Source organism: Tamandua tetradactyla, chromosome 18 (assembly GCF_023851605.1).
Source record: "Tamandua tetradactyla isolate mTamTet1 chromosome 18, mTamTet1.pri, whole genome shotgun sequence".
Taxonomy (NCBI): Eukaryota; Metazoa; Chordata; class Mammalia; order Pilosa; family Myrmecophagidae; genus Tamandua; species Tamandua tetradactyla.
In genome coordinates, this window is record NC_135344.1 from 27,528,649 (window position 1) to 27,542,200 (window position 13,552).

At 42.3% G+C, this 13,552-nt stretch overlaps 1 protein-coding gene across 1 annotated transcript in view; it reads left to right on the top strand.

Annotated features, from left to right (window-relative positions):
- The window catches only part of CCDC68 (coiled-coil domain containing 68), a 74,976-nt gene that overhangs the window by 55,388 nt on the left and 6,036 nt on the right, over nt 1-13,552 (top strand). Inside the window, exon 11 of the mRNA XM_077135421.1 lies at nt 13,193-13,269. Coding sequence (XP_076991536.1) covers nt 13,193-13,269 — 77 coding nt within the window. The remainder of the gene's footprint in view (nt 1-13,192; nt 13,270-13,552) is intronic.

Here is a 13,552-nt window from a genome sequence, read left to right on the forward strand (position 1 = left end):
ATTTTTATTCCAATATCAGTTGTCATTGTGATGTTTGGTTTCATATTGCTTTGTAACTAAAAAAGTATCATGTAGAGTAGAGTTTTTCTCAACTACTTGGCCCAGGATATGTCTGCATGTATTTGAAGACAGACTAAGTCTGTCTCCATTATACAAGGGATACTATTATCAGTTTACCAACTCTGAGGTGCATTTCCTCGGCTAGATGCAAGTGCTTAAGTTAACTTGTGAGATATCATAGTGAGGCGATTATTGTTTTAACTTTCTATATATATATCAGAAACAGATTGGCTAAAGAAAGTCTATAGAAATGTCCAATCTAAGGCATCCAGGGAAAGATGGTTCAAGAAGGCCAGTGATGTTTAGGGTTTCTCTCTCTGCTGCAAGGGCACTTGGTGAAGTCTGCTAGCTTTCTCTTCCAGCTTCTAATTGCATGAAACTCCCCAGCTGCATTTTTCTTCTTCATCTCCAAAGGTCTCTGGCTGGTGGACTTTGTAGTTCTCTCGTCATTCTTTTTTTTTTTTTCTTTTTATTAACATTTTTTATTGTGAAATATAACATAAATACAAAGAAGCAATAAATTTCCAACTGCATTTTAACAAGTAGTTATAGAACAGATTTTAAAGTTTGATATAGGTTACAGTTCCACAGTTTTCTAAAAACTTTTTTTTTTATTAATTAACGGAAAAAAAGAAATTAACCCAACATTTAGAAATCATACCATTCTACATATGCAATCAGTAATTCTTAACATCATCACATAGATGCATGATCATCGTTTATTAGTACATTTGCATCGGTTTAGAAGAACTAGCAACACAACCGAAAAAGATATAGAATGTTAATATAGAGAAAAAAAAATAAAAGTAATAATAGTAAGAACAAAACAAAACAAAACAAAACAAAAACCTATAGCTCGGATGCAGCTTCATTCAGTGTTTTAACATGATTACTTTACAATTAGGTATTATTGTGCTGTCCATTTTTGAGTTTTTGTATCTAGTCCTGTTGCACAGTCTGTATCCCATCAGCTCCAATTACCCATTATCTTACCCTGTTTCTAACTCCTGCTGAACTCTGTTACCAATGACATATTCCAAGTTTATTCTCTAATGTCGATTCACATCATTGGGACCATACAGTATTTGTCTTTTAGTTTTTGGCTAGACTCACTCAGCATAATGTTCTCTAGGTCCATCCATGTTATTACATGCTTCATAATTTTATCCTGTCTTAAAGCTGCATAATATTCCATCGTATATATATACCACAGTTTGTTTAGCCACTCATCTGTTGATGGACATTTTGGCTGTTTCCATCTCTTTGCAATTGTAAATAACGCTGCTATAAACATTGGTGTGCAAATGCCCGTTGGAGTTTTTGCCCTTAATTCCTTTGAGTAGATTCCCAGCAATGGTATTGCTGGGTCGTATGGCAATTCTATATTCAGCTTTTTGAGGAACCGCCAAACTGCCTTCCACAGTGGTTGCACCATTTGACATTCCCACCAACAGTGGATAAGTGTGCCTCTTTCACCGCATCCTCTCCAGCACTTGTCATTTTCTGTTTTGTTGATAATGGCCATTCTGGTGGGTATGAGATGATATCTCATTGTGGTTTTGATTTGCATTTGTCTAATGGCCAGGGACATTGAGCATCTCTTCATGTGCCTTTTGGCCATTTGTATTTCCTCCTCTGAGAGGTGTCTATTCAAGTCTTTTTCCCATTTTGTAATTGGGTTGGCTGTCTTTTTGTTGTTGAGTTGAACAGTCTCCTTATAAATTCTGGATCCTAGACCTTTATCTGATATGTCATTTCCAAATATTGTTTCCCATTGTGTAGGCTGTCTTTCTACTTTCTTGATGAAGTTCTTTGATGCACAAAAGTGTTTAATTTTGAGGAGTTCCCATTTATTTATTTCCTTCTTCAGTGCTCTTGCTTTAGGTTTAAGGTCCATAAAACTGCCTCCAATTGTAAGATTCATAAGATATCTCCCTACATTTTCCTCTAACTGTTCTATGGTCTTAGACCTAATGTTTAGATCTTTGATCCATTTTGAGTTAACTTTTGTGTAGGGTGTGAGATATGGGTCTTCTTTCATTCTTTTGCATATGGATATCCAGTTCTCTAGGCACAATTTATTGAAGAGACTGTTCTGTCCCAGGTGAGTTGGCTTGACTGCCTTATCAAAGATCAAATGTCCATAGATGAGAGGGTCTATATCTGAGCACTCTATTCGATTCCATTGGTTGATATATCTATCTTTATGCCAATACCATGTTGTTTTGACCACCGTGGCTTCATAATATGCCTTAAAGTCAGGCAGTGCAAGACCTCCAGCTTCGTTTTTTTTCCTCAAGATGTTTTTAGCAATTCGGGGCACCCTGCTCTTCCAGATAAATTTGCTTATTGGTTTTTCTATTTCTGAAAAATAAGTTGTTGGGATTTTGATTGGTATTGCATTGAATCTGTAAATCAATTTAGGTAGGATTGACATCTTAACTATATTTTTAGTCTTCCAATCCATGAATACAGTATGCCCTTCCATCTATTTAGGTCTTCTGTGATTTCTTTTAGCAGTTTTTTGTAGTTTTCTTTATATAGGTTTTTTTGTCTCTTTAGTTAAATTTATTCCTAGGTATTTTATTCTTTTAGTTGCAATTGTAAATGGGATTCGTTTCTTGATTTCCCCCTCCGCTTGTTCATTGCTAGTGTATAGAAATGCTACAGATTTTTGAATGTTGATCTTGTAACCTGCTACTTTGCTGTACTCATTTATTAGCTCTAGTAGTTTTGTTGTGGATTTTTCCAGGTTTTCGACGTATAGTATCATATCGTCTGCAAACAGTGATAGTTTTACTTCTTTCTTTCCAATTTTGATGCCTTGTATTTCTTTTTCTTGTCTAATTGCTCTGGCTAGAACCTCCAACACAATGTTGAATAATAGTGGTGATAGTGGACATCCTTGTCTTGTTCCTGATCTTAGGGGGAAAGTTTTCAATATTTCCCCATTGAGGATGATATTAGCTGTGGGTTTTTCATATATTCCCTCTATCATTTTAAGGAAGTTCCCTTGTATTCCTATTCTTTGAAGTGTTTTCAACAGGAAAGGATGTAGAATCTTGTCAAATGCCTTCTCTGCATCAATTGAGATGATCATGTGATTTTTCTGCTTTGATTTGTTGATATGGTGTATTACATTAATTGATTTTCTTATGTTGAACCATCCTTGCATACCTGGGATGAATCCTACTTGGTCATGATGTATAATTCTTTTAATGTGTTGTTTGATACGATTTGCTAGAACTTTATTGAGGATTTTTGCACCTATATTCATTAGAGAGATTGGTCTGTAGTTTTCTTTTTTTGTAATATCTTTGCCTGGTTTTGGTATGAGGGTGATGTTGGCTTCATAGAATGAATTAGGTAGTTTTCCCTCCGCTTCAATTTTTTTGAAGAGTTTGAGGAGAGTAGGTACTAATTCTTTCTGGAATGTTTGATAGAATTCAGATGTGAAGCCGTCTGGTCCTGGACTTTTCTTTTTAGGAAGCTTTTGAATGACTAATTCAATTTCTTTCCTTGTGATTGGTTTGTTGAGGTCATCTATTTCTTCTTGAGTCAAAGTTGGTTGTTCATGTCTTTCCAGGAACCCGTCCATTTCCTCTAAATTGTTGTATTTATTAGCATAAAGTTGTTCATAGTATCCTGTTATTACCTCCTTTATTTCTGTGAGGTCAGTAGTTATGTCTCCTCTTCCATTTCTGATCTTATTTATTTGCATCCTCTCTCTTCTTCTTTTTGTCAATCTTGCTAAGGGCCCATCAATCTTATTGATTTTCTCATAGAACCAACTTCTGGCCTTATTGATTTTCTCTATTGTTTTCATGTTTTCAATTTCATTTATTTCTGCTCTGATCTTTGTTATTTCTTTCCTTTTGCTTGCTTTGGGATTAGTTTGCTGTTCTTTCTCCAGTTCTTCCAAGTGAACAGTTAATTCCTGCATTTTTGCCTTTTCTTCTTTTCTGATATAGGCATTTAGGGCAATAAATTTCCCTCTTAGCACTGCCTTTGCTGCGTCCCATAAGTTTTTTTTTTTTTCATCCCATAAGTTTTGATATGTTGTGTTTTCATTTTCATTCGCCTCAAGGTATTTGCTAATTTCTCCAGCAATTTCTTCTTTGACCCACTCGTTGTTTAGGAGTGTGTTGTTGAGCCTCCACGTATTTGTGAATTTTCTGGTACTCCGCCTATTATTGATTTCCAACTTCATTCCTTTATGATCCGAGAAAGTGTTGTGTATGATTTCAATCTTTTTAAATTTGTTAAGACTTGCTTTGTGACCCAGCATATGGTCTATCTTTGAGAATGATCCATGAGCACTTGAGAAAAAGGTGTATCCTGCTGTTGTGGGATGTAATGTCCTATAAATGTCTGTTAAGTCTAGCTCATTTATAGTAATATTCAGATTCTCTATTTCTTTATTGATCCTCTGTCTAGATGTTCTGTCCATTGATGAGAGTGGTGAGTTGAAGTCTCCAACTATTATGGTATATGAGTCTATTTCCCTTTTCAGTGTTTGCAGTGTATTCCTCACATATTTTGGGGCATTCTGGTTCGGTGCGTAAATATTTATGATTGTTTTGTCTTCTTGTTTAATTGTTCCTTTTATTAGTATATAGTGTCCTTCTTTGTCTCTTTTAACTGTTTTACATTTGAAGTCTAATTTGTTGGATATTAGTATAGCCACTCCCGCTATTTTCTGGTTGTTATTTGCATGAAATATCTTTTCCCAACCTTTCACTTTCAACCTATGTTTATCTTTGGGTCTAAGATGTGTTTCCTGTAGACAGCATATAGAGGATCCTGTTTTTTAATCCATTCTGCCAATCTATGTCTTTTGATTTGGGAATTCAGTCCATTAACATTTAGTGTTATTACTGTTTGGATAATATTTTCCTCTAATATTTTTCCTTTTGTATTATATGTATCATATCTGATTTTCCTTCTTTCTACACTTTTCTCCATACCTCTCTCTTCTGTCTTTTTGTATCTGAATCTAGTGCTCCCTTTAGTATTTCTTGCAGAGCTGGTCTCTTGGTCACAAATTCTCTCAGTGACTTTTTGTCTGAGAATATTTTAATTTCTCCCTCATTTTTGAAGGATAATTTTGCTGGATATAGGAGTCTTGGTTGGCAGTTTTTCTCTTTTAGTATTTTAAATATATCATCCCACTGTCTTCTAGCTTCCATGGTTTCTGCTGAGAAATCTACACATAGTCTTATTGGGTTTCCCTTATATGTGATGGATTGTTTTTCTCTTGCTGCTTTCAAGATCCTCTCTTTCTCTTTGACCTCTGACATTCTAACTAGTAAGTGTCTTGGAGAACGCCTATTTGGGCGTGTTCTCTTTGGGGTGTGCTGCACTTCTTGGATCTGTAATTTTAGGTCTTTCATAAGAGTTGGGAAATTTTCAATGATAATTTCTTCCATTAGTTTTTCTCCTCCTTTTCCCTTCTCTTCTCCTTCTGGGACACCCACAACACGTATATTTGTGCGCTTCATATTGTCCTTGAGTTCCCTGATACCCTGTTCAAATTTTTCCATTCTTTTCCCGATAGTTTCTGTTTCTTTTTGGAATTCAGATGTTCCATCCTCCAAATCACTAATTCTATCTTCTGTCTCTTTAAATCTATCATTGTAGCTATCCATTATTTTTTCTATGTTTGCTACTTTATCCTTCACTTCCATAAGTTCTGTGATTTGTTTTTTCAGTTTTTCTATTTCTTCTTTATGTTCAGCCCATGTCCTCTTCATGTCCTCCCTCAATTTATCGATTTCATTTTTGAAGAGGTTTTCCATTTCTGTTCGTATATTCAGCATTAGTTGTCTCAGCTCTTGTATCTCATTTGAACTATTGGTTTGTTCCTTTGACTGGGCCATATTCTCAATCTTCTGAGCGTGGACTGTTATCTTGTGCTGCTGGCGTCTGGGCATTTAGTCAGATTTCCCTGGGTGTCGGACCCAACAAGGTTGTAAGATTTTTCTGTGAAATCTCTGGGTTCTGTTTTTCTTATCCTGCCCAGTAGGTGGCGCTCGTGGCACACGTTTGTCTCACGTGTTTGGAAGGGATCCCCCCCCGGTCACCGATCTCCGCGGCCTGGGGATTTCCGATCCAATTCACTCCGTTGGTTCGGGGGGCCGCGCGTGGTGGGGGCGTCAGCCTCCACGGCTTGAGGGGACCCTGTGGCTGGTCGCCGGCTGCAGCGGGCCCGGGGAATTCACCACTGGACCAGGAAGTCGCCCGCGGGGGAGGGGCATCGGTCACCGTCCGCCGCGGCCTGGGGAATTCCCCACCGGACCAGGAAGCTGCCCGTGGGGCAGGGCCACCGCGGCTTGGGTAGCCCTCTGATCTGAGACTCGTAGCCGGACCAGGAAGCCGCCCTCAAAAGAGGGGCGCCGGCTGCCTCGGCTTGGGAAACTTGCCTCTCCGAGACTCTCAGCCAGCCCGGGAAGGAGGGAGACAGGAGCTCCGGCCACCACAGCTGCCGCTGCTCGGGAAATCGCACGCCGCTCGGGGATCTCACCGCAGCTGAGTCTCGCAGTCAGACTAGCCAGTCCAGACTGGGGTACGCTGTGTGTCCATTCCCTGCCGTGGCCCTGGGAGCTGTTCTGCACTGTTTCAGGTCACCTAGTAGTTGCTTTGGAGGAGGAACTAAGACGCACGTACCTTACTAAGCCGCCATCTTGGCCCCGCCTCTCTCTCGTCATTCTTTTTTATATGATTCCAGTAAACTAGTCAAGTCCCAGGTAGAACGGGTGGGGAGACACATCTCCACCTACTCAAGTTTAATACCTATGCTTGATTGAGTCACATCTCCGTGGAGATAATCTAATTAAAGTTTCTCACATACAGCCCTGAATAGGGATTAGAAGGAATGGTTGCCCCCACAAGATTAGTTAGGATTAAAACATGACTTTTCTAAGATACATAAATCCTTTCAAACCAGCACAATTATTGTGTCTGAAGATGTTGGCTCCATCTTTTGCTTATCATTCAGTATAGATGCTGGGGGCTAAGAAAAGGGCAAAATCCGGATCTTGGCTCTGCTTTTGTTACTCCAGTGTTCTTTCTTCTTGGCTGCACATTAGAATCCACTGTGGTGTTTTGAAAGCTCTTGATGCCCAGACTGCAACTTAGGCCAATTAAAACAATCTCCAGCCGCCTCGGAAGGTTTTGATAGATTTTAAGACGCTGCAGGTAATTCCAGTGTATATCCAAAACTGAAAACTACTGCCTTGAGCTAATGGGTCTCAAAAATTGAAACTACCTGGGGGGCTTATTAAAGTCCAGCTTGCTGAGCTCTACCCCCCGAGTTGCCGACTCCCTCGTTCCAGGTTGGAGCCTAAGGACTTGCAGTTTTAACAGGTTTCCAGGTGATGCTGATGTTGCTAGTCCCAGATCCCACTTTAAGAACTGTCACCTTCGCTGCTTTTTTTTTTTTTTTTGCCTTTTTTCCTCCTTATTTTCAAAGTGAAATCTTAAGTCTTCTTCTCTATGAAAATGACCTCGATTATTCCAGTCACACTGATTTCTGTTTCTATTTTTTATGTAGTAATTAAGTCCCTACTGCCTTACAGAATTGCCATTTTGCTTTTTTATATTCATGTTTGCTTTAGCGTGCACAGCCATACTGTGCATCCTGTAGGGTGACAGAGAAGTTTCCAAGCCTTTTGGTCCTTCTTCACCTTCCCTCTGCCCCTGGCTCAGTGTCGTGGACGTGGCAGGAAGTGAATAACTAGGGGTGTGTGTGTGTGTGTGTGTGTGTGTGTGTGTGGCAGGAACTGAATAACTAGGGTGTGTGTGTGTGTGTGTGTGTGTGTGTGGCAGGAACTGAATAACTAGGGGTGTGTGTGTGTGTGTGTGTGTGGCAGGAACTGAATAACTAGGGGTGTGTGTGTGTGTGTGTGTGGCAGGAACGGAATAACTAGGGTGTGTGTGTGTGTGTGTGTGTGTGTGTGGCAGGAACTGAATAACTAGGGTGTGTGTGTGTGTGTGTGTGTGTGGCAGGAACTGAATAACTAGGGTGTGGGTGTGTGTGTGTGTGGCAGGAACTGAATAACTAGGGGTGTGTGTGTGTGTGTGTGTGTGGCAGGAACTGAATAACTAGGGGTGTGTGTGTGTGTGTGTGTGGCAGGAACTGAATAACTAGGGGTGTGTGTGTGTGTGTGTGGCAGGAACTGAATAACTAGGGGTGTGTGTGTGTGTGGCAGGAACTGAATAACTTGGGGTGTGTGTGTGTGTGGCAGGAACTGAATAACTAGGGGTGTGGGTGTGTGTGTGTGTGGCAGGAACTGAATAACTAGGGGTGTGTGTGTGTGTGGCAGGAACTGAATAACTAGGGTGTGTGTGTGTGTGTGTGTGTGTGTGGCAGGAACTGAATAACTTGGGGTGTGTGTGTGTGTGGCAGGAACTGAATAACTAGGGTGTGTGTGTGTGTGTGTGTGTGTGTGGCAGGAACTGAATAACTAGGGGTGTGGGTGTGTGTGTGTGTGGCAGGAACTGAATAACTAGGGGGGTGTGTGTGTGTGTGTGGCAGGAACTGAATAACTAGGGTGTGGGTGTGTGTGTGTGTGGCAGGAACTGAATAACTAGGGGTGTGGGTGTGTGTGTGTGTGGCAGGAACTGAATAACTAGGGGTGTGTGTGTGTGTGTGTGGCAGGAACTGAATAACTAGGGGTGTGTGTGTGTGTGTGTGGCAGGAACTGAATAACTAGGGGTGTGTGTGTGTGTGGCAGGAACTGAATAACTTGGGGTGTGTGTGTGTGTGGCAGGAACTGAATAACTAGGGGTGTGTGTGTGTGTGTGTGGCAGGAACTGAATAACTAGGGGTGTGTGTGTGTGTGTGTGGCAGGAACTGAATAACTAGGGTGTGGGGGTGTGTGTGTGTGGCAGGAACTGAATAACTAGGGGTGTGGGTGTGTGTGTGTGTGGCAGGAACTGAATAACTAGGGGTGTGTGTGTGTGTGTGTGTGGCAGGAACTGAATAACTAGGGGTGTGTGTGTGTGTGTGTGGCAGGAACTGAATAACTAGGGGTGTGGGTGTGTGTGTGTGTGGCAGGAACTGAATAACTAGGGGTGTGTGTGTGTGTGTGTGTGTGTGGCAGGAACTGAATAACTAGGGGTGTGTGTGTGTGTGTGTGGCAGGAACTGAATAACTAGGGGGGTGTGTGTGTGTGTGTGGCAGGAACTGAATAACTAGGGGTGTGGGTGTGTGTGTGTGTGGCAGGAACTGAATAACTAGGGGTGTGTGTGTGTGTGTGTGTGTGTGGCAGGAACTGAATAACTAGGGGTGTGGGTGTGTGTGTGTGTGGCAGGAACTGAATAACTAGGGTGTGTGTGTGTGTGTGTGTGTGTGTGTGGCAGGAACTGAATAACTAGGGGTGTGGGTGTGTGTGTGTGTGGCAGGAACTGAATAACTAGGGTGTGTGTGTGTGTGTGTGTGTGTGTGTGGCAGGAACTGAATAACTAGGGGTGTGGGTGTGTGTGTGTGTGGCAGGAACTGAATAACTAGGGTGTGTGTGTGTGTGTGTGTGTGGCAGGAAGTGAATAACTAGGGGTGTGTGTGTGTGTGTGTGTGGCAGGAACTGAATAACTAGGGGTGTGGGTGTGTGTGTGTGTGGCAGGAACTGAATAACTAGAGTGTGTGTGTGTGTGTGTGTGTGTGTGTGTGGCAGGAACTGAATAACTAGGGGTGTGTGTGTGTGTGTGTGTGGCAGGAACGGAATAACTAGGGTGTGTGTGTGTGTGTGTGTGTGTGTGTGGCAGGAACTGAATAACTAGGGTGTGTGTGTGTGTGTGTGTCAGGAACTGAATAACTAGGGTGTGTGTGTGTGTGTGTGTGGCAGGAACTGAATAACTAGGGGTGTGTGTGTGTGTGTGTGTGGCAGGAACTGAATAACTAGGGTGTGTGTGTGTGTGTGTGTGGCAGGAACTGAATAACTAGGGTGTGTGTGTGTGTGTGTGTGGCAGGAACTGAATAACTAGGGGTGTGTGTGTGTGTGTGTGGCAGGAACTGAATAACTAGGGGTGTGTGTGTGTGTGTGGCAGGAACTGAATAACTTGGGGTGTGTGTGTGTGTGGCAGGAACTGAATAACTAGGGGTGTGTGTGTGTGTGTGTGTGTGTGTGTGGCAGGAACTGAATAACTAGGGGTGTGGGTGTGTGTGTGTGTGGCAGGAACTGAATAACTAGGGTGTGTGTGTGTGTGTGTGTGGCAGGAAGTGAATAACTAGGGTGTGTGTGTGTGTGTGTGTGGCAGGAACTGAATAACTAGGGGTGTGTGTGTGTGTGTGTGGCAGGAACTGAATAACTAGGGGTGTGGGTGTGTGTGTGTGTGGCAGGAACTGAATAACTAGGGTGTGTGTGTGTGTGTGTGTGGCAGGAACTGAATAACTAGGGTGTGTGTGTGTGTGTGTGTGGCAGGAACTGAATAACTAGGGGTGTGTGTGTGTGTGTGTGGCAGGAACTGAATAACTAGGGGTGTGTGTGTGTGTGTGGCAGGAACTGAATAACTTGGGGTGTGTGTGTGTGTGGCAGGAACTGAATAACTAGGGGTGTGTGTGTGTGTGTGTGTGTGTGTGTGGCAGGAACTGAATAACTAGGGGTGTGGGTGTGTGTGTGTGTGGCAGGAACTGAATAACTAGGGTGTGTGTGTGTGTGTGTGTGGCAGGAAGTGAATAACTAGGGTGTGTGTGTGTGTGTGTGTGGCAGGAACTGAATAACTAGGGGTGTGTGTGTGTGTGTGTGGCAGGAACTGAATAACTAGGGGTGTGGGTGTGTGTGTGTGTGGCAGGAACTGAATAACTAGGGTGTGTGTGTGTGTGTGTGTGTGTGTGGCAGGAACTGAATAACTAGGGGTGTGGGTGTGTGTGTGTGTGGCAGGAACTGAATAACTAGGGGTGTGTGTGTGTGTGTGTGTGTGTGTGTGTGTGTGTGGCTGGCTGGTTGGCATAGATTGATTGTTGGTTAATTTTGATTTCTTCAGTTTCATACTTTTCATACCTGGGGTCCCTTTAGAAATCACCAAGTCTCTATATCTCCTGGGGGCTCAAGGTTTTCTTAAGCTGGAATAATTTCTGTGGATGTAGAGTGAAAATAACATCTTACAGGGAAAACAGCGTGGAATTTGGCGTCAGGTAAGTCTACATAGCTTCTGCATTTGTGTACCATGTGTACACTACCTGCGGGTTATCAGAGGCAAGTCACCTAGTGAATTATCTGCCTGCCTTCTTTAACGTGCGTAACCATAATACCTACCCCAAAGAGCTACAGGGCTGAGCTGCTGTAAAAGGAAAGAACATATGTAAAGCACTTGGTAAATGTCTTGATATCTGCCAGTCATCCTGTAAGTATTAACTCTCACTTTCTATCAAACTTTTCTGAATGTTTATTTCCCAGAAGTGTGCATTGGTGTTAGCTTACCCTGTTCTTAGAAAATGCCTTTTCAACTTTAACCATAGACTCTCTAAGTCCTTAGTTTCCTAAAAGGCAATGTAGCTGGTGCATTGCTGTTTTTTAGAGCCACTTGCACTGCCATTCACCCTCCTTCCTTGCTGCCTTTCTGTCCCCAGGCCCTTTACGTGGGTGTTTCAGTTTCCTAGGCTGCTCAAAGCAAATCCCACAAAATGGGGTGGGTTGGATTAAAAATGGGAATTTTTTCACTCACGGTTTTGAGACTGGGAAAATGTCCAAATTAAGTCATTGTAAAGGCAATGCTTTCTTTCCCAAGGCCAGCTGCCGGAGCTCCTTGCCTCCTCTGTCACACAGCTAGGGACGTAGTGGTATCTGCTGCTCTCTCCTTTCTCTTCCAGGTTTCATTGGTTTCAACTTGACTTCTGTGGCTCTCTCTCTCTCTCTCTCTGTGTCTGAATTTCATTCTCTTATAAGAGCCTCCAGTAATAGGATTAAGACCCATCCTGATTGAGGTGGGTGGCACCTGAACTAAAGTAGCCTCAAAAGGTCCTTCTTACAGTGGGTTCACACCCACAGGCATGGATTAAATTTAAGCACATGTTTCCCTGGGGTACATACAGCTTAAAGACCTTGGGCCTGGGTTTTAGCTGTGCAGGCAGTTGGCAACTCAGCCTTGGGGAATGGCCCTTCATTGTATTAAGTTCCACTTATATGTGTCAAGTGAAATTGCTCCAGTTGGGCTTGTTGTAGAGAAAACACAGGCTCTGGGCTCAGAGGACCTCTGACTTACTCTGAGCTGTGCCGTGAGCAAGATGTTGGACATTTAACCTCTTTGAACCTTGGTGTTTTGGTTATAAAAATGTCATTTGGATGAAAAAATCATAAGCAGCTGCTTTTTAGTCTTGAAATCTGTGCCAAGCACTGCACTGGGTGCTTTACATATTTATATCTCATTTCAGAACCCATGAAGTGGGAACTATTATTAGAGATTTATTATGCAGACAAGGAGACTTGGGTATAGAGAGGTTAAGTAACCTAATTGGGGTCACACAGCTATTAAGTAACTGTGCCTGGCTTGTACCTGAGAACTCATCCACTTATCGTTCATATTATTAACTATTGTATTATCTCCCAGAATTATAAGATTGCTTTCAGATCTAAAATATTGTGAGTCTATGATATTTTATTTGTTCATTCCAACAATTTGGAGTGAACCTACACAAGATAGGTAAGATGTGTATTATTTTCTCCTGGTATAGCGATAAGCTAAGGCTTTGATGAGAAAGTTGAGGCTAATGGCACCGTGGGCTGTATAGTAAAGAACAGATGGTGCCTATCTTCATGGGGTTTATAATCAAGAGATTGCACAAGGAAGACAAACATGTAATCAATATTGTGGTGTCTTTCATGAAAGTTCTTTGCGTCTGTCTACATAAAAGAAACTGTAAAAATCAGACAGACGCCTCAGCTGTTGCTTTTCAGAGGCTAAATCAGAACGCTATTTTAATCTCTTGGTCAAATATGCATTTTTCAGAGTATATTTGTATTTTCACAGATAAGAGCTAGTGACTCTTGGCAGGTTATTATCTGTGTTCTAATAGAGTGACCACAACTACAGACTGACTGCTAAGGAGCAATACAGGTGATGGCTCAAACAGAGCCATCGAACACATAGCTAATGTGCCGTCTGATCCCTGCCCATTTTTTTTTTTCAATTTTAGAATAAAGAACTAAAAATGAAGGTGGCACTTTGGTCTGAAACTCCAACAACAAAGGTATCTAAGGCGGTCTCTGCAAGGTAAGGTCGCTCCTCTCGCACCCCCTTGTATCTGTCTCATCACCTCTGCTGAGCGTTTGGCAGTCATACCACTTGAGAAAGACCATAAGCTGTTTTGACTCTGCCCTCTGTTTCCTTCTGAGACCCTGTCTTTCTGTCGCTTGATGGCACCAAGTTCCCAGAGACTTCATAACGACAGATTATGAGCTTCATGCTCTAGAAGCTCTTGAATTTCCCCTCTCCCTGATCCGTCCAAACCTGGTTCACACCAGCGCATCCTCCATGTTTCAGCTTTTGAGTGGCA